Source organism: Mchenga conophoros, linkage group LG17, assembly GCF_057382185.1.
Source record: "Mchenga conophoros isolate Kocher_MC1m ecotype Shallow Benthic linkage group LG17, M_conophoros_male_GT1.1, whole genome shotgun sequence".
Lineage (NCBI taxonomy): Eukaryota > Metazoa > Chordata > Actinopteri > Cichliformes > Cichlidae > Mchenga > Mchenga conophoros.
The window spans coordinates 3,728,636-3,749,621 of NC_140542.1; the positions used below are offsets into that span (position 1 = coordinate 3,728,636).

General features: G+C 42.4%; 2 protein-coding genes across 2 annotated transcripts; one reads left to right on the forward strand and one right to left on the reverse strand.

Moving 5' to 3' along the window:
- Positions 1-4,598: 4,598 nt before the first annotated feature.
- Positions 4,599-7,161, reverse strand: LOC146554903 (fish-egg lectin-like). The gene is made up of 5 exons (XM_085252667.1): positions 7,042-7,161; positions 6,671-6,907; positions 6,369-6,586; positions 6,161-6,285; positions 4,599-4,959 (listed from the first exon to the last, which is right to left on the reverse strand). The coding sequence occupies exons 1-5, from the start codon at positions 7,094-7,096 to the stop codon at positions 4,818-4,820; spliced, it is 777 nt and encodes a 258-aa protein (XP_085108793.1). The 5' UTR covers positions 7,097-7,161; the 3' UTR covers positions 4,599-4,817.
- Positions 7,162-12,963: 5,802 nt separating this feature from the next.
- LOC146554904 (fish-egg lectin-like) lies at positions 12,964-15,650 on the forward strand. The gene is made up of 5 exons (XM_085252609.1): positions 12,964-13,118; positions 13,333-13,569; positions 13,656-13,873; positions 13,957-14,081; positions 15,290-15,650. The coding sequence occupies exons 1-5, from the start codon at positions 12,965-12,967 to the stop codon at positions 15,429-15,431; spliced, it is 876 nt and encodes a 291-aa protein (XP_085108735.1). The 5' UTR covers position 12,964; the 3' UTR covers positions 15,432-15,650.
- Positions 15,651-20,986: the final 5,336 nt, after the last annotated feature.

Genomic DNA, 20,986 nt, shown 5'->3' on the forward strand with positions numbered 1-20,986 from the left:
AGTGCTATGGTGTTGTTTAAAGGCCGATTGATATTTATCATTAATGTTATTCTCATCCAGGTAGGTCTGAAGTTGAAGCAGAACTACCTTCTCAAGAATTTTAGCCACAAAGGGAAGTTTGGAAATCGGCCTATAATTGGCATAATCATTTTGATCGAGATTACTTTTTTTAAGAACAGGTTGGATTATGGCATGTTTAAGAGCTGATGGTACATAGCCGGACAGCAAGGAGGAGTTCAATATGGACAGAAGACAAGGTCCAATTGTACTAAAACAATCCTTGACTATACGGGATGGAAGAACATCATGTACAAGATTAGTATTATTGAGTTTCTCAATTAGATGCTTCAGAGTAGAGAGAGAAACAGGTTCAAATTGACAAAAAGTAGTGGAACAATCGGGGGTGGGCATACGGTCGGTCACCAAAGGAAGGGTAGATTTAAGAGATGCGACTTTATCCAAAAAATAACTTGAAAATTTTTCACAAAGGCCCGGGGAGCATGGCAGAGGCATAAAGGGGCAGGGGTTTACCACAGAGTTGAAAATTTTGAATAAAATTCGAGGCCTGTAAGGCCAAAAATAGAGAAGCTTACACTACAGCCAGAGCAGATCTATCATGGGCCATCAAAGACGCAAAGCGGCAGTATGCACATAAGATCAACACACATTTCACAAGTACAAAGGACACTCGGCGCACGTGGCACGGCATCCAAACAATCACGGGCTACAAGCCAACACCTCCAGCATGCAGCAGTGATCCCTCTCTGCCAGACCAACTAAATGACTTCCTTGCACGTTTTGAGACAGAGAACAAAGAGCCAGAAAGGAAGATGCCCCCCTCACCCAATGACCAAGTACTTTGTCTGTCCACAGCAGATGTCAGGATGACACTTCACAGAGTAAACCTGCGAAGGGCTGCAGGACCTGACAACATACCTGGCCAGGTGCTTCGGGAGTGTGCTGACCAGCTCGCAGGCATCCTCACGAACATCCTAAACACCAGAGGTGTGGACTCGAGTCACATGACTTGGACTCGAGTCAGACTCGAGTCATTAATTTTATGACTTTAGACTTGACTTGAAAAAATGTTCTAAGACTTGTGACTTGACTTGGACTTTTACACCAATGACTTGGGACTTGAATTGGACTTGAACCGGTTTACTTGAAAAGACTTGATATTTCACCCCAAATATAAAATTTAACATGCATATTATATAGAGATTGAAAATGTGACGTCATTCAGGGGTAAAACCGCAACGGATTCTGGGAAGTCATGGCAAGCGGTACCAGCGCACGCAGGCTTTCAATTGAAATCAGTCACACAGCGATAAAAAGAAACACAAAAATGGCAAGAAGCTGTTGTATTATTAACTGCAATAGCCGGTCGCATGACAGCCACGGGAAGCCGACGGGTAAAGAGATCGGTTGTTATCGGATTACGTCGTTGAAGAGAAATTGTTCAGCCATGTTTCCGAAGTAACAAAGACGCGATGGATGGCCTGGATTGCAGCCATTCAAAGATCAAATATAACGTCCCAGAACACTCCAGCTCACAGGTTAGTCTGCTCCAAGCATTTACATGAAGGTCAGTCTGCTGTTGTAGTTAATACGTCATTTTCATAACACAATTGGTGATATAGGTTACAAGCAAGTCTGGCGCTGAACAGAAATTGTCGCGCTATGCTCCTTTGTTTATTGTGCATAAATAGTGAATTGTCCTGACACAATATTGTGTTTCGCTTCTGTTATTATGGTACATTGACAAAAACATATACTTTTATTCACAGGATAAAACAGGTTCTTTGTATCACTAATTGCCCAGGACGATTACAGCATACAGTATTATTGTCACTGCTACATTTCTGTGATGCTACCAGAAATTATTTCCACTGCTAATGAATTACCATTGAGCTCAAAGGTCCTATTAATAAACGGTTAAGGAATGTGTATTTATGACGACAATTTGTGAGACTGGTAAACTTATGATACGTACGATGGTCTTTACTTTCTACACGGTGCATTTCAAGGTCCTGCACCCATCCGTCGGTAAACTGTACCTGGGCTTGTTGCAGTGACCTGAAGTTACTAAACTTCATGAGTGTATGCACTCACTCCAAGAACTGTATGATTATAAATATGCTACGATGAGATAGCTGACTTCATCTAACTAGCAAATGTTGTCCAGGCTACGTTGGTGATGCAGTTTTTTTTAATATGTATGATATTTTTGTCATGTGATTTTAAAGCCGGTCCTACAACCGCATCCAAGAATAACATGCAGCTTATCTCAGAACTGTCGGTGAAAATTATTCTTGGAGCTAGGTTTAATTGAGCTGCATTTTAAAGAGGTGCAATTTCACAATTTGTGTATATTTTCTAAGTTCACTATTTTGTCATGTGTTGAGAAAAACACAGATTTAAAAATTACATGGTCTAATATTTACATTTAGCATAACTGCAACATGCTTTTTTCGTTTTTTGTTTTTTTTTAAAGACTCGAAAGGACTTGAAATTCAAAATTTCAGACTTGTGACTTTACTCGGACTTTTACACCAGTGACTTGAGACTCGACTCTGACTTGCCTGACATTACTTGAGACTTGACTTGAGACTTGAGGATAAAGACTTGAGACTTACTTGAGACTTGCAAAACAATGACTTGGTCCCACCTCTGCTAAACACATCACTGAGCCCAGCTGTGGTACCTGCATGCCTCAAAACGACAAATCATCCCAGTGCCAAAGAAGTCCACTGTGTCCTGCCTCAATGACTACCGGCCGGTGGCACTTACGCCCATCATCATTAAGTGCTTTGAGAGGCTGGTATTGAGGCACATGAAAACTCAGCTTCCACTGAATCTGGACCCGCTACAGTTTGCTCATCACCAAAACCGCTCCACAGATGATGCCATCTCATCTGCTCTTCACCTTTCTCTCTCCCATCTCGACAAAAGGACACTTATGTCAGAATGCTGTTTATTGACTTCAGCTCAGCATTCAACACAGTCATTCCCCAGGAGCTGGTAAAGAAGTTGGACTCACAAGGAATAAACACCTCCCACTGCATTTGGATCTTGGACTTCCTAACTGACAGGCCATAGTCTGTCTTCATAGGAAATAAAACCTCCAAAGTCGTCAGACTGAGCACAGGATCGCCGCAGGGCTGTGTGCTTGGTCCACTGCTGTTCACCCTGCTAACACATGACTGTACTGCACAGTACAGCTCATTTTTACCGAAACATAGCATGTTATTTATTTGTAATTCCTAGTTATACATCTCTTGAAGATATATCCTTTATATATTTATAAATGCACCATGGGGGGCTTAGGGTGAAACAGCATTTCGGTACACTGCATACTGTGTATACTACTGTACTGACAATAAAGCTCTTGAATCTGAAGTAAGCCTGCAGTGTGAGAGCGAAGTCCTCTAATAGGGTGATATGGTACTACAAGGTCATTAAGATAAGATGGGGCCTGATTATTTAAGACCTTGTATGTGAGGAGCAGGATTTTGAATTCTGGATTTAACAGGAAGCCAAAACAGGAGAAATATGCTCTCTCTTTCTAGTCCCTGTCAGGACTCTTGCTGCAGCATTTTGGATTAGCTGAAGGCTTTTCAGTGAGTTTTTAGGACTTCCTGATAATAATGAATTACAGTTGTCCAGCCTGGAAGTAATAAATGCATGAACTAGTGTTTCAGCATCACTCTGAGACAGGATATTTCTAACTTTAGAGATGTTGCACAAATGGAAGAAAGCGGTCTTACATATTTGTTTAATATGTGCTTTGAAGGACATGTCCTGGTCAAAAATGACTCCAAGGTTCCTCACAGCGTTACTGGAGGCCAAGGTAATGCCATCCAGAGTAAGAATCTGCTTAGATACCATATTTCTAAGATTTTCAGGGCCGAGTACAATAACCTCAGTTTGATCTGAATTAAGAAGCAGAAAGTTAGAGGCCATCCAGGTCTTTATGTCTTTAAGACATTCCTGCAGTTTAACTAAATGGTGTGTGTTATCTGGCTTCATGGACAGATAGAGCTGGGTGTCATCAGCATAGCAGTGAAAATGTATGCTATGTCTTCTAATGATGCTGCCTAAGGGAAGCATGTATAATGTAAACAGAATTGGTCCTAGCACTGAACCCTGTGGAACTCCATAATTAACCTCAGTGTTAAGCTTGAACATGAACAAACTGTAAATGACTTGTGGTTCAAACTAGCCTACCATCTATTACCATTAGTTCATCTATAAATTCAGCATCAAAAGTAACAAATTCTTGACTTTGACATAATTATGACATTTACGGGTCAATGTGAAGCACTTCTGTTTGAACTGAGGTGGAAAATGGGTGCAGCTACTCTGCTGTACAGGAGGAGGTGTTGTTGCATTGTGCATCTCCCATAGTGGGATTTATAATAAAAGAACACCAGAGGTCTGGACCCTGTTAAACTGATGAATATATAACAACATCATAATCTCATGTAAGCTTGTCTACTATGTGCAATGATCACAAAGCAAAGAGCCAAAACAGTGACAGGAAAGCCAGTAGCTGTGCTGAATAAAACTTGCAAAAATAAAAAACTGAATCCAAACAGTCTCAGCGAATCAAGAGTTTATGAAAGGATGGCAGGTGAATGATACAGAAGTAAATATCTGACAGCATTCTAGTAGTTATGCATGTTGTTGCTGAATCACTTAAGATGTAATCACAATAAAACAATCAATTATTTTCCCACGTGAATTTTTCATTGTTGACATAATGCTGATCAGTTTTTACATTGTTTTATGCGACAGAAGAGGAAAGACTACAACCACTAGCAAAAACATTTCAGGATGGTCCCATAGTCAGTCACGACCCACAGATTGCCACGATCATAGCTCACATGGTTGATGCGAGAGGGCATTGGTATTTTGGTCCAGCTCGTGCCTTGTGGAGTGCTGCTGTCGATGCCTTGTCTGTAGAGAGAAGACATTGATACTTAAATCATTGGATCTGTTTTATTTGTGCAATTGAGGGTTTGGCCTCAGCTCCTCGCCATATTATCTATCCTGAGTTAAGAGTTGTAAGTCTCATGGTTGCTCGGTCTGGTGACCCAAATATAATGTTTTTGATTACTTCATGTTCTGTGATTTGGGGGTTTCTCGTGGTCTAGTCTGTTGCATTTCTAGCTCCTTTGGTTATTCCTTAGTATTGTTGGTGATTTCCAGTCTTTAGATTTTGTTAATGTTCTGTGTTACATCTAGTTATCTAGGTTTCTATGTTCGTGTATTTCCTGTTTTACTTTGGTAGTCTCATGTCCTGTGTTAGAGTTTTCTTTTTTGCTTCCTTCCTGTCTCGTGTGTCAGATTAGGTTAAGCTGTGTCTCTCTTCTGTATTTATTGTGTGTTTTCCTTTGTTCTTTGTCGGGTCGTCTGCATTTCCTCTGCTCTTCTTCACTCCACATTTTCAGGTTTCATGTTTTCTAGTTCAATGTTTCATGTTCACCTTTTCCCAGTTTAGGTTTTGTTAGTTTCCTTTCTGCCATTTGTTTTGTAATATTTGTTGCAGCCCTAAATAAAGGCTTGCTTTCTGTTAACATCCACCTCATTTGTCCGCATTTGGGTCCGCATTCTCTTCTCTCCACGCCGTCTGCCTTAGCAGGCGTGACAGGAAGAGGTAAATATGTTTAACAGATGTGAAAAATGAGATTTCTATGATTTCTTTTAAGTGAACACCTAAATGTATTATAGAGGAGAGACAGATCATTCAAAGAATCCACAACTGAAATCTGAAAATTCTTAGTTACTGAGTTTCTGAGTTACAGAAACTATGATGATTATAAGTAAACATTACTAGTTTTCTTTTGTAGCATTTGACTGGTGATTCTACACATGAACATTGTATGGCTCAGTGATCATTACAATGAAAGTCGCTTCTAGAAAGATTTAAGCACAAATTGCCTTCGTGAGCAATTTGTTATTCATTTGTGGAGAGGTCATTCTAAGGTTGAAGAGCAAAATAGTGGTTGATCCATTGCATGGATAACAACAGAGGAGTCAAAAACACAATAACCTGATTCAAACAGAGACTGAAAGAGTCAAAGCAAAAAGAAAGAAGAAAGAACAGAAATACTGCCAGGGCTAGTTAAAATGCTTTCAGACTAGATTAAGTGTTTACCTTTGGAAGACTTCTCCTCCTCTATTTACAACAAAGACGCTTCCATCAGTCCCAATTTCAACCATTACTGCAAGACCATCCACTTGTATCCAGCCACTGATGCCACAGGTGCTCGGTGTTACTCTCTGTCATGAAAAGCAAATATGGTGAGATGTCTTGATCATACAAATAACAACACAAATGATCATTAAAATAAAAAATAATTTACTGTGAAGTAGATGTTTTGACCCGAGTTCACTCCCCAGCATCCATATTTTGTGCTGCAACTGAAATACATTAAAAGCCCAGGCAGGGTTGTCCAGCTCAGGGTGCTCTGTTCCCTGTAGGCTGAGGCAATGGTGCTTTTCAGACAGTGGATGGTGGAGGGGTAGGTAACTCCCACCACCTGACCATCACCTCCAGCATCCACCTGCTGTAAACTCTCACCTGAAGACACAGAGGTACAGATCATTCATTCAAACAGCTGCTACCGCGCACACTCTACTGTCTTAAGTCTGTGATAAAGCTCACCATTCTCAAAAACAAAGCTGCCAGCTACGTATTTGTAGACCCTGTTGTTGAGGGCAACACCCCAGATTCCTGCAGGTCCCACTGAGACATGCTTCAGGGTGAGTGAGCCCATTTTGTACCACTGTGATCCAATCAGAAAGTATGCATAATTGTTGCTGTCTGTCATCACAACGTTCCCCTGCCCAGCATCAATCTGTACAGCAGGAAACTGTTGTGGACCCTCCGTGCAAGTGCAGCCTGTGAAGAGAAAACCATCAGTCATATGAATGGAACCTTTATTTATTTTAAGGATAAAAATAATTTGCTTCTTGGTTGGTTTAAACAAATATAGTAAATGATAGTGTAGTTTTATTTTGAAAAACTGGACTTACCATGACTGACTGACAGGTAGTTTAGCATTAGCAGCAAGGCTGCGATAGCTTTCATCTTGTTTCTGAGTCTGTCTGCTGCAGGACTCTTCTGGGTGTGTTACTGGATGTTTGCTGAGCTACAAACCTTCCTGGGACATATTTCTATTAGTTGGGGAAAGTTACTAGTGGCAACTTAACTTTACTTTGAAGTTATTCCATCTTAGTATTAGGTCCAAGCTACTCATGATTCATAATCATCTTTTGGTTGTTTATATATTGAAAACCCTGTTTGTGCAGCTCTCTTGAAATATATACTCTAATCTCTGTTCCTTTCATGGGGTCTTACTTTAGATCCTGAGTTCCACCATACTACTGCAGGTAAAGTTGTTAATAGTACAACAATAGCTGAGGCTGTGATTATGACTCAATTCCAGATTCTGTAAATCCAAACCAAATCATGGCTGATTCTGTAAATGTCTTTGATTCTGTAAGAAGTCTGTGTAATTTGTTTGTCTTCTGTAGAAGATAAAAAGAACAATATCTGTTTTGTCTCCTTTTGCCAAATGAACTGCTGCTCTAAAGAAAATTCAAAGAGGATGGAAACAGTTTCTTTTAAAAAGCTGTACAAATGCATTAGTTTGTCTTTTTAGAGGCTTTGGTATATTATGTATGTTATTAACTTTAGTTTTTATTTGTAAATATAATGATAATCTTCAATACTAGTTTGTGGACGGAGACCTCCTCCCTAAGGCTGAAGTTTGCCCCTGCTCACTGAGGATGAGGGTTATCCAGAATAATGAGTTAAAAATCTAGGTATACCATCAAAGACTGACTGAAAAACACTGGCTACAAAACACTTTTAAAAATAGTTCAAACGTGCTGTCACGAATGAATAGCACATCCCAAAAGAGAAAGCCACAGATGTGGAAAAAATTTGGATTTCTAGAATATCAGTATGAAAGCCATGAATAACTGTTTAGAACAATAGCTCATATCACGATCATTTTGCTTTGTGTTGTAATCAAAAGATGAAACAGAAGTAAAGAATAAAAGGAAATGAATCAAAGACTTTATTGAAGATATAATCAAGGGGAAAAAATGCCCACTCTGGGTCAGGGACGAGTTCCTGCCCCAAGTGGAGGAGTTTAAGTATCTCGGGGTCTTGTTCATGAGTGACCGGAGAACGACAGACAGATTTGTGCTGTGGCTGCAGTCATGTGGACCCTGTACCGATCCATCAGGGTGAAGAGGGAGCTGAGTATAAAAGTGAGACTCTCAATTAGCCGGTTGATCTACATCCCTACCCTCACCTATGGTCACCTAAGCTGTGGGTAGAGACCGAAAGAATGAGATCGCAGATACAAGCACAGGAAATGAGCTTCCTCTGAAGGGTGGCTGGACTCTCACTTAGAGACAGGGTGAGAAGTTCAGCCATCCGGGAGGGGCTCAGAGTAGAGCTGCTGCTCCTCCACATCGAAAGGAGCCAGTTGAGGTGGTTCGGGCATCTGACAAGGATGGGCGCCTCCTGGTGAGGTGTTCCGTGCATGTCCCACCAGGAAGAGGCCCCGGGGCAGACCCAGGACATGTTGGAGAGTCTCTCAGGTGGCCTGGGGGAGGTGGCTGGGGAGAGGGAGGTCAGGCTTCTCTGCTTAGGCTGCTGCCCCGGTGACCCGGCCCTAGATAAGCGGAAAAAGATGGATGAATAATCAATAACAGTTTTCATAATAAGTCTTATTTATATATATATATATGTATATGTGTATATATGTATATGTGTGTGTATATATATATATATATATATATATATATATATATATATATATATATATATATATATATATATATATATATATATATATGTAAAAATTAATGTAAAATTAATCAGCGAGCTGTCGGCTTTCAGCCCCGACCGTGTCCGTGCCGTCGGGTGAGAAAGGCGACATTTCACTGATTCTGATCCGCTGGTCGGCGCTTTGTGTCTACGTCTTTGTGCAGAAACCGTGTTCCTGCTCTCATTTACTGTTTTAGCTGTTTGGTGGTTGTCAAAATTTTGTGACGTTTCACCTGAGATTCTGGAATTTCGGGCAAAATGCATTTATATTAAAAAATCGATTCAGGATTTTAATGAATCGATATCACGTTATCCAAGCCAGAATTGATTTTAATCGATGAATCGATTATTAAAACCCACCCCTAATTTCCACGTTTAGAGTTTTGTTTGTTTTTATGCTTGCCAGGGTTTTTCATAGTTCGTGTTTCCTTTCTAGCTTACCCAGTTTAGGTTATTGCTTAGTTTGCATTGTTTTTGCCCTTTTATTTTGTACAATTCTGTCTGCCTTAATAAATGGCTCATCATCAGTTAAGTTTGAGTTTTAGAATGTCTGCACCTGAGTCCACTCTTCACACTCCACACAGTTTGCCTCGGCAGATTGTGACAGAACGATCCGACCATTACATGGACCCAGCAGACAGTGAGCTGTATGAGCGCCAGGAGGCAGCCATCGCCCAGCTGGAGGAGGAGTTCCGCTGGAAGCCGTGGCGTGCTCCGGATTTGTGGCATATGGCACATACCACTGGGAGTGGCTCCCGCCTTGTGACACAATAGCGGCGTTCAGCTTTGTTGAAGGCCCGATTATGGTATGCCACCACTTTCTCCCCGCCGGGTGTCACCTGGGCTAGCACTGCACCAGATCCGACACTGCTGGCATCTGTGTCAAGGACAAAGGGCAGAGTGGGGTCAGGCGGAGAGAGCACTGGGGCCCCCACTAGGGCTCCCTGCAGTGAGGTGAAAGCTACCTGGCAGCCTGCTGTCCACTGGAAGGTCACTGTCAGGGTCTTGGGAATGGGCGACCCAGGATCCCTGAGCAGTTATTTATTATTATTATTATTATTATTATTATTATTATTATTATTATTATGTGTATTTTGGTGTTGCTGCTGCTCTTCTCCATGCTTGTAGATGGATGTGTGTGTGTGTGTGTGTGTGTGTGTGTGTGTGTGTGTGTGTGTACGTCTGCGGGTATGCTTGGAGGATGGAGCTCAGCCACCTGCAGGCCTGAGGGGTGTGGCCCTGTGGAAGGACTGGCCACACCCGAAGCCACACACCTGCCGCTGATCAGGGCTCGTCGGGGGAGCTACTTAGGAGAGTCTTGGAGCTCCCACCGACGCGGGATCATTGCATGAGACTCCACGTTAGTCGTCCTGTTACCGAGTTAGTGTGTGTATGCCCGCAAGTTGTATGTGTCCTGACGGCTGCGTCTTTTGTTTCCCGCAGGAGGAGCGTGGAAGACACGGGAGCAGCGAGCACCGGGGGGTGCTGACACGGGAGCGGAGAGCACAGAAACACGGAATATTCACGGGGAGACACGACACGGGAGTCTGGGAGAACACGGGGATTTATTGCTACGTTGTTTTTCACTTTGTAAATAAACGCACTGCTTGAACTTTGAGCTCCGCGCCTGGGTCCTCCTTCCCCACTTCCCCACGGTCTGCCAGCCAGACTGTGACAGTCACACCCTTTTGGAGCAGGTGGAACAGTGGCGCGGCTATGCAGGAGAAACCCCTTACAAACCGTCTGTAGTACGACGCCAAGCCCAGGAAGCTCTTTAACTACTGCACAGATTTTGGGGCGGGCCAGTCCTTAAGAGCTTGGATCTTATCATCCATGGTGCCGACCCCCCCGGCCCCCAGTCGGTGGCCCAGGAATGCAACCTCACGTCGCATTAAGCACCATTTCTTTGGGTTGAGTTTTAGCCCTGCTGCCAAAACCCTCTCCAGGACCCGTCTGAGGGCCCCAAGGGCAGCGTGGAAAGAAGCACCATGGACCAAGATGTCGTCCAGGTACACCACACATTCTCCGCGGGAAATTCCAGTGAGCACCTTATCCATGAGTCTCTCAAACGTGGCAGGGGCATTGCAGAGGCCAAAAGGAAGAACTTTAAATTGCCATAAGCCTCCGCTGGTAATAAATGCAATCTTTGGTCTGGCATCTGATGCGAGGGGTACCTGCCAGTACCCGCTGCGTAGGTCTAGGGAGGAGAACCATGAGGATCCCGCCACAGTGTCAAGGGTCTCATCTATACGCGGTAGAGGATATGGGTCCAGCCCCTCAATGTCATTAGCTAGGTCCCTAATGGATTCTCCTGGTCGGCGGCGGCGGCAGCTGCACAGTTCGGAGCGCAGCAGGCTCAGAGCAGAGCAAGAACTGTGCAGCCGCCTCTTCAGAGCCCCGACCAAAGCATCATAATCCCCCCTGCCCTCTGGGTTCAAAAGCAGCAAGCTAGACAGGGCATCGCCAGTAAGGCACATAGCTAGCTGCAGGGATTTCTCTTCAGCAGACCACCCACCAGCCCTGGCCAACAGTTCAAATTGTGCATGAAAAGCTTCCCAGTCAGCCTTGCCATCATACCTGGGGGTCTTCATGGAAGCGTGGACAGTGCCTCTATACGTCAGCATGTCTTTCTCCACATCCCCAGCCGCTGTAGAAGTCCCCAAAGAGCTCTGCCGGCCACCCGAACGGTGAGAGGATGCAAAGCCGGCTTCTCTCACCATATCCGCTGTCGTTTGTCCCCGGTCCCTGGCGGAGTAGTCGTGTCCGTGAGCTTCTGATGTAGGTTCTCGCTTGATCTTGGAGTAATTTATCGGAAGCATTCCGCAAAGTCCCGCAAAAATCTCCAGCGTCCACAGCCAATGCCGTGAGTCGGGGCGACACGAGCGCAGATAACTCAGGAGGCGAAAGCTTCACTTTCACTTCTGACAGCAGTGTAGCGTCCCTCCGACAGAAGACACAGACGATCAGCGTTCCGGTTACCGGTGTTTATTCAGAATAGTAACACGGGCTACTGTGGGCCGTAGCCAACGCCAAAACAACAGGGAAAAAGCGGGCTCTCCAGCAACAACCCCCGACTCTCTCCTCTCTTCCGCCACACACACACCCCCATTCTCTAACCCCGTCCCCCGAACACTCTCAGCCAACCACATACATACTCTTCTCCAGACTCTCTGTGGCCCTTTCTCAATATGCGTACTTGTGCGTACTTGCGTTCTCGTGTACTCGTGATACGTCATCAGTCAGAGACCAAGTACTGTTCCAATTCGAAGTACGCATCAAGCCGAGAATGCGAAAAAGTCTCGATTGTGTTCTCGCTCCGCCCGTTTTATCGAGCATGCATCGGTGGTGACTTGTGTGGACTTGGTATCCGAGAATGCATTTCGTCCAAAACTCAAATGCGGCAATGGCGGACGAGCACGGCTAAAAACTTTTAAATATTACTCTTTCTGGGTCACAAAATAAACTTTTAAGTTATTTTCAAGCGAGAATGTAGCTGTGTAAACTTCAAATATCTGCTCGATTTATCAAGATATCATATATTTCCAAACGCGCTCCGATGTTTTCGGAGACGTCTGTGACCCGCCAGCTCCATAGCAGACAGCGAGGTCGAGGATTATTAGAGCCGGCGAGAACAGCGGACTCCCGGTACTTTGTTTTCAACCCCCCCTGAGAAAGGGCCTGATCGGATTGACAGGCCAACCGGCCTCTAGACTACTGCACATTCAAGGACACTCAGTAAATCACCATGCTGCGGGTGTGGTCCAAATATGCCATAAGTAACTGATAACACAACAGTCAACTAACTTGTAACCCAGTCCGTTACAGTATCATGCTACTGCAGATTAAGCACTGCAGATAGTTAGGATGTACTTAGTAGATTGTTTGGCTGCATCAGATATAAACAACATATGCTGTTGTTTTACTGTTATTAACAAAACAGCAATCTATTAGCCTTAAAGGGTTCGTGGGTATTTAAATCTACTGTAGATTTCAGTAAATTAACTCCAGGAAGTTATCAGTTCTTGTCTTTAGTTTCCAGTAAATGCTAAAACATTTCCTCCTTTATTAGTTATGTGGAACTTTCTGAAAAACCAGTTCAGTCTCATAGTTCGAATGTGTCAGCGTGGTATAAAAGTAACACACGTATCAAAGGGCAGTAGCTCAACAAAGATACAGAGATTCATTCCTTTAGCAAACGGACTCACAGACAATATGAAATCTTTTGCAGTGTTCTTGTTGGTGCTGAGGTACCTGTCTGTCAGTCATGGTAAGTCCTGATTTTAAAATGTGACACTGCACATTTTACCTTCATTGAATTCTATGAAGCGCCTTGAGGCGACTTTTGTTGTGATTTGGCGCTATATAAATAAAATTGAATTGAATTGAATTGAAGCCAATGAAGGTAAAATAAATAGAGCAAAACAAAAAGTTTAAAAGTGATACATCATGCATTGAGTTAACTTGTGCTTTTCTCTTCACAGGCTGCACTTGCATGGAGGGTCCACAACAGTTTCCTGCTGTACAGATTGATGCTGGGCAGGGGAACGTTGTGATGACAGACGGCAATAATTATGCATACTTTCTGCTTGGATCACAGTGGTACAAAATGGGCTCACTCAACCTCAAGCATGTCTCAGTGGGACCTGCAGGAATCTGGGGTGTTGACCTCAACAACAGGGTCTACAAATACGTAGCTGGCAGCTTTGTTTTTGCGAATGGTGAGCTTTATCACAGACTTAACACAACAGAGTGTGCACAGTAGCAGCTGTTTGAATGAATGATCTGTACCTCTGTGTGTCTTCAGGTGAGAGTTTACAGCAGGTGGATGCTGGAGGTGATGGTCAGGTGGTGGGAGTTACCGACACCTCCACCATCCACTGTCTGAAAAGCACCATTGCCTCAGACTACAGGAAACAGAGCACCCTGAGCTGGACAACCATTACAGGGGGTTTAATGTATTTCAGTTGCAGCACAAAATATGGATGCTGGGGAGTGAACTCAGTTCAAGCCATCTACTTCACAGTAAATTATTTTTTATTTTAATGATCATTTGTGTTGTTATTTGTATGATCAAGACATCTCACCATATTTGCTTTTCATGACAGAGAGTAACACCGAGCACCTGTGGCATCAGTGGCTGGATACAAGTGGATGGTCTTGCAGTAAAGGTTGAAATTGGGACTGATGGAAGCGTCTTTGTTGTAACTAGAGGAGGAGAAGTCTTCCAAAGGTAAACACTTAATCTAGTCTGAAAGCATTTTAACTAGCCCTGGCAGTATTTCTGTTCTTTCTTCTTTCTTTTTGCTTTGACTCTTTCAGTCTCTGTTTGAATCAGGTTATTGTGTTTTTGACTCCTCTGTTGTTATCCATGCAATGGATCAACCACTATTTTGCTCTTCAACCTTAGAATGACCTCTCCACAAATGAATAACAAATTGCTCACGAAGGCAATTTGTGCTTAAATCTTTCTAGAAGCGATTTTCATTGTAATGATCACTGAGCCATAAAATGTTCATGTGTAGAATCACCAGTCAAATGCTACAAAAGAAAACTAGTAATGTTTACTTATAATCATCATAGTTTCTGTAACTCAGAAACTCAGTAACTAAGAATTTTCAGATTTCAGTTATGGATTCTTTGAATGATCTGTCTCTCCTCTATAATACATTTAGGTGTTCACTTAAAAGAAATCATAGAAATCTCATTTTTCACATCTGTTAAACATATTTACCTCTTCCTGTCACGCCTGCTAAGGCAGACGGCGTGGAGAGAAGAGAATGCGGACCCAAATGCAGACAAATGAGGTGGATGTTAACAGAAAGCAAGCCTTTATTTAGGGCTGCAACAAATATTACAAAACAAATGGCAGAAAGGAAACTAACAAAACCTAAACTGGGAAAAGGTGAACATGAAACTTGAAACATTGAACTAGAAAACATGAAACCTGGAAATGTGGAGTGAAGAAGAGCAGAGGAAATGCAGACGACCCGACAAAGAACAAAGGAAAACACACAATAAGTACAGAAGAGAGACACAGCTTAACCTAATCTGACACACGAGACAGGAAGGAAGCAAAACAGAAAACTCTAACACAGGACATGAGACTACCAAAGTAAAACAGGAAATACACGAACATAGAAACCTAGATAACTAGATGTAACACAGAACATTAACAAAATCTAAAGTCTAGAAATCACCAACAATACTAAGGAATAACCAAAGGAGCTAGAAATGCAACAGACTAGACCACGAGAAACCCCCAAATCACAGAACATGAAGTAATCAAAAACATTATATTTGGGTCACCAGACCGAGCAACCATGAGACTTACAACTCTTAACTCAGGATAGATAATATGGCGAGGAGCTGAGGCCAAAACCTCAATTGCACAAATAAAACAGATCCAATGATTTAAGTATCAATGTCTTCTCTCTACAGACAAGGCATCGACAGCAGCACTCCACAAGGCACGAGCTGGACCAAAATACCAATGCCCTCTCGCATCAACCATGTGAGCTATGATCGTGGCAATCTGTGGGCCGTGACTGACTATGGGACCATCCTGAAATGTTTTTGCTAGTGGTTGTAGTCTTTCCTCTTCTGTCGCATAAAACAATGTAAAAACTGATCAGCATTATGTCAACAATGAAAAATTCACGTGGGAAAATAATTGATTGTTTTATTGTGATTACATCTTAAGTGATTCAGCAACAACATGCATAACTACTAGAATGCTGTCAGATATTTACTTCTGTATCATTCACCTGCCATCCTTTCATAAACTCTTGATTCGCTGAGACTGTTTGGATTCAGTTTTTTATTTTTGCAAGTTTTATTCAGCACAGCTACTGGCTTTCCTGTCACTGTTTTGGCTCTTTGCTTTGTGATCATTGCACATAGTAGACAAGCTTACATGAGATTATGATGGTGTTATATATTCATCAGTTTAACAGGGTCCAGACCTCTGGTGTTCTTTTATTATAAATCCCACTATGGGAGATGCACAATGCAACAACACCTCCTCCTGTACAGCAGAGTAGCTGCACCCATTTTCCACCTCAGTTCAAACAGAAGTGCTTCACATTGACCCGTAAATGTCATAATTATGTCAAAGTCAAGAATTTGTTACTTTTGATGCTGAATTTATAGATGAACTAATAGCAAAAGATGGCAGGCTAGTTTGAACCATACGTCATTTACAGTTTGCTCATGTACTTATAGCTTACAAGCTGATGTCCTCATGTTTCCTATTCATGTTTTACATCACAATGACATGAGGCTACATCTGTTCTGCAACATGTAAAAAGTTCTGTTATTGTATATCCTCCGTGGTAACGGTATAAACCTGAGATTATGGGACTTGAAGTAAGCACAGTCATGCTCATCCATCATGCTGTCATCTGCACTTTTATCTCCAAGCTATTCCTTATCCTTCCACACTGTTGGGGTTTCCTGAAGCCTCGCATACACATTAGGTTTTTACTTGTGTTTGTGTTCAGATATTTCACCTTGGGTGTGAGAAAACACTGGCCAGGGTCTGCTTTTATAAGACATGAAATCCTGCACCAGAGCTCATCCTAATCTATTCATTGTCACTCTGGGCCTGCTCACATAAATGTCAGAGTAGTTCTCATACACTAAACCTTACAGGGTTAAAGTAACAACTTCTCTCTGGATAAAGTGATTCAGCTGAAAGATCAAAAAGTAACATGCCACTTTGTCTTACTAGACAAACTTTCACCATATACAGTAGCACTTAATATGCGAGAATGGACATCCATAAGTAAATTATACAGGGTGGGCCATTTACATGGATACACCATAATAAAATGGGAATGGTTGGTGATATTAAAGTCCTGTTTGTGGCACATTAGTATATGTGAGGGGGCAAACTCCTCAAGATGGGCGGTGACCATGGTGGCCATTTAGAAGTCGGCCATCTTGGATACAACTTTTGTTTTTTCAATAGGTAGAGGGCCATGTGACACATCAATCTTATTGGTAATGTCACAAGAAAAACAATGGTGTGCTTGGTTTCAACGTAACTTTATTCTTTCATGAGCCTCTGTCAGTGCGCCCCAGGGTGGCTGTGGCTACATGTAGCTTGCCATCACCAGTGTGTGTGTGAATGGGTGGATGACTGGATGTGTAAAGCGCTTTGGGGTCCTTAGGGACTAGTAAGGCGCTATACAAATACAGGCCATTTACCATTTATTTACAAGTTTCTGACCACTTATAAAATGTGTTCAGTGTGCTGCCCATTGTGTTGGATTGTCAATGCAACCCTCTTCTCCCACTCTTCACACACTGATAGCAACACCGCAGGAGAAATGCCAGCACAGGCATCCAGTATCCGTAGTTTCAGGTGCTGCACATCTCGTATCTTCACACCATAGACAATTGCCTTCAGATGACCCCAAAGATAAAAGTCTAAGGGGGTCAGATCGGGAGACCTTGGGGGCCATTCAACTGGCCCACAACGACCAATCCACTTTCCAGGAAACTGTTTATCTAGGAATGCTCGGACCTGGCACCCATAATGTGGTGGTGAACCATCTTGCTGGAAAAACTCAGGGAACGTGCCAGCTTCAGTGCATAAAGAGGGAAACACATCATCATGTAGCAATTTCAAATATCCAGTGGCCTTGAGGTTTCCATTGATGAAGAATGGACCCACTATCGTTGTACCCCATATACCACACCAAACCATCACTTTTGTTGTTCCAACAGTCTTGGAGGGATCCATCCAATGTGGGTTAGTGTCAGACCAATAGCGGTGGTTTTGTTTGTTAACTTCACCATTCACATAAAAGTTTGCCTCATCACTGAACAAAATCTTCTGCGTGAACTGAGGGTCCTGTTCCAATTTTTGTTTTGCCCATTCTGCAAATTCTGTGGCCGATCTGGGTCATCCTCGTTGAGATGCTGCAGTAGCTGGAGTTTGTAAGGGTGCCATTTGTGAGTAGCTAATATCCGCCGAAGGGATGTTCGACTAATGCCACTCTCCAGTGACATGCAGCGAGTGCTACGCTGTGGGCTCTTGCTGAACGAAGCTAGGACAGCCACTGATGTTTCTTCATTGGTGACAGTTTTCTTGCATCCACATTTTGGCAAATCCAACACTGAACCAGTTTCACGAAACTTGTAAATAACTCATGAAAGAATAAAGTTACGTTGAAAGCAAGCACACCATTGTTTTTCTTCTGACATTACCAATAAGTTTGATGTGTCACATGGCCCTCTTCCTATTGAAAAAACAAAAGTTGTATCCAAGATGGCCGACTTCTAAATGGCCACCATGGTCACCACCAGTGTTGGGACTAACGCGTTATTAAGTAACGCGTTACAGTAACTACGTTATTATTGTGGTAACGAGCACGGTAACTAGTTATTATGCCAAAATCAGGAACGCGTTAGTCGTTACTGGGATTTAGATAGGGTCGTTACTCGTTACTTCGTGTGGTGGCATCGCGGAGCTTCCACAGATTCAGTAACATTAGCAAGTGGTGGAGGCCAGCAGGTGGATAAAGGAAAAGGGGACGCAGAAGGAAAAGAGACCCGAGGCGGCCGCCGGTCCAAGTGTGAACTGAACTTCAGGTAAGAAGTTATGACCTGCAGTCTCTCTGGGTCAGATATAAACCAAGTTTAGGTGGAGTTTATTTTCGTTGTGCTGAATTTTTCCGTACTGCGTGCTAGCTAGCATGACGGAGTTTCTATACAGCTGGGTGGTGCTATGAAGTTAATGATGTTGAACTTTATTTTGTTCATAAGTTATTAGAGTTGCCAACCGTCCCGTCTGGTATTCAGAGAAAATATTACGCGTTTCTTATTGAGGTGAAAAGGAACAGTTTGTCCCGTAATTCAGCTACAATGAAAAAGGCACAAAGCTGGAGTTATTCTGTGTCTTTGCTGCACAGCTGCCTCTTCTTCTCTCATCCTCCCCCCTCCCTCTCCCGTTTCTACTTCAATCATGAAAACTGATCAGTGATCGGCTCTCTTGTTTGTTTATCGCTCACTTTGCGCCGAAAGAGGAAACCAGCGGATGTCGCGCTAAACAACAGCAGCACGTTTAAGCTTGATCAGCTGTTGTTAGAATTTATTTAATATTACTTTCTAGTATCAGCTGATGTTTGCTGGAGCCACAGCTGCAAAAAAGCTGCTGGTCATTGTTGTGATATTTTGATACCATGGTAGCATTTACAGGATATTGTTTTATAGTGATATTATACAGGAAAACTGTTACTCAATAAGGCCCATTTACTAGTTGTTTTTCTCTTTCTCTGTGACCCAAGAATTAATGTGTAAGAATCACAGGCTGGTACCTCAAGGTCGAAAATACCACAGAGACCACTTCCTTACTCCCATCCTCCCTTCCTTATCTCTTAGAAAGGAGCTTGTTAAAGGCCAGGTGGTTCGTTTCAGAATTCACTAATGAAAGAACTCTGTATTCTATGTCTAGGAGTGTAGTTTGCTGGGATGATCATAAATTGTAGCTGAACTGATAAACTACACAAAGGATACTTCTTTGCTCACAAGGCAGGAAGACGTTCCCTTATTTGGTCTGTACCGGTTTGAACTGAGAATCTGTTGACACACGAACCTTTTTCCTCTATATATACTGTTGCACAGAGAATAAACCTTTGAGTCAGTTAGGAATGACACCTAGAACAGTCTCCGCGTCTTCTTGTTTTTCCAAACTGCTCCCGGTACTCCAGCTGGTACCGTGATTAACCATTGATCATGCATGAGAATATTTTAATTTTGTTTATGTTAAAGGATGAACTCTGCTTATCGCTGCCCATGTCTCGAAGGAAACCCGATCCACGGACGGAGATTTCTTTCAGTCATGATATCGGTTTGGTTATCTGGTGAGAGGGAAACATGAAGATGAAACCAGGAGATGTCCTTACTGAATCATCAGAGCTGAACAGGTGATGGAGAAACAGGTTTACCTTTTAGGTGACATGAATGAGTTGAAGGGAAGTTATGAACTGTTTCTGAGAGACAAATAACCCCAGGATCCTTTTCTAAGTAGCTGACAGCTTGTTACTGTGCAGGTGCGGATCTAGCAAAGTGTTGCCAGGGGGCCATGTAGGGCATTAACAGGGAGAGGGGGGCACAAAGAAATACTTTTCTTTCTTATTCTCATTTAAAATGTCTAGCTTTTAAAAAATAATTATCTGAATCTTACAACAAATGATTGATAGATTGATGCATATATACCATCAGAACAGTGTACATCACTGTCACAACAGTGTTTATTTTCTTTTTTTTTGTTTATACAATTTTTATTCATTTATCAAGAATAGCATAAAACAACACAACCAAACAGAAGAAAGAAAAAAAAAAACCACCCACAAAAAAACCCCCACATCCACACAGACGCACAAAAAAAAACATATTTTCACTCAATTACCCACAGATATAGAAAGAGAAAAAGATAAACTCCAAGAATGAATTGTCCTTTACACTTGCTTCCTATTTGACTGAGAGCATCTTAATCGCAACCACCCCCCTTCAACAGTTGGGATAAATCATTTGGCAAATAAGAAAGCAAAGGGGACCAAACATTGAGAAAGAGACCCTCATTTCCTCCTAAAATAGCAACAGTTCTTTCATAAGGAATAACTTTAAATAATTCTCTGTACCACAACGTCACAGAGGGAGGTTTATCCTTGACCCAATTAATGAGAATACATTTCCTAGCTACCAGCAATAGTTTGTGACATAATTTGCGCTGCAAGTGATTCAATGTTAATTGTTTTGAGGGCAGGCCAAGAAGAAAGTACCCGGGGTCCCTTTGAATCAGGTTGTTAAAAATATTACTTAGTTCTTGAGATATGAAGCTCCAAAATCTTTTGATTAATTTACATTCCCAAAAGTAATGAAAAAAAGTGCCAGTTTCTTTTTGACATTTACTACAAAGATGGGAAATATGAGGTGCAATCTTGTGCAAGACATTAGGAACTATATAAAGGCGATGTATAATTTTGTATTGGGTTTCTCGCAAGCGGTTACAAGTAAAAGTGGAACTACTCATGTTAATGGCTCCTTTCCACTCCTCTTCGGTATATTGATTATTAAGATCTCTCTCCCATTTATAAATAGCGCTCAGTGTGTTGCTACTAAGACTAT

What these genes read in the sequence shown, in the direction of transcription:
- LOC146554903 (XM_085252667.1), bottom strand. Translation starts at nt 7,096, where the DNA reads ATGAAAGCTATCGCAGCCTTGCTGCTAATGCTAAACTACCTGTCAGTC. An exon ending in CTACCTGTCAGTCAGTCATG is followed by an intron (nt 6,908 to 7,041) that starts GTAAGTCCAGTT and finishes TTCTCTTCACAG; the next exon opens with GCTGCACTTGCACGGAGGGT. An exon ending in GGAGGAGAAGTCTTCCAAAG is followed by an intron (nt 4,960 to 6,160) that starts GTAAACACTTAA and finishes TTCTCTCTACAG; the next exon opens with ACAAGGCATCGACAGCAGCA.
- LOC146554904 (XM_085252609.1), top strand. Translation starts at nt 12,965, where the DNA reads ATGTGTCAGCGTGGTATAAAAGTAACACACGTATCAAAGGGCAGTAGC. An exon ending in GTACCTGTCTGTCAGTCATG is followed by an intron (nt 13,119 to 13,332) that starts GTAAGTCCTGAT and finishes TTCTCTTCACAG; the next exon opens with GCTGCACTTGCATGGAGGGT. An exon ending in GGAGGAGAAGTCTTCCAAAG is followed by an intron (nt 14,082 to 15,289) that starts GTAAACACTTAA and finishes TTCTCTCTACAG; the next exon opens with ACAAGGCATCGACAGCAGCA.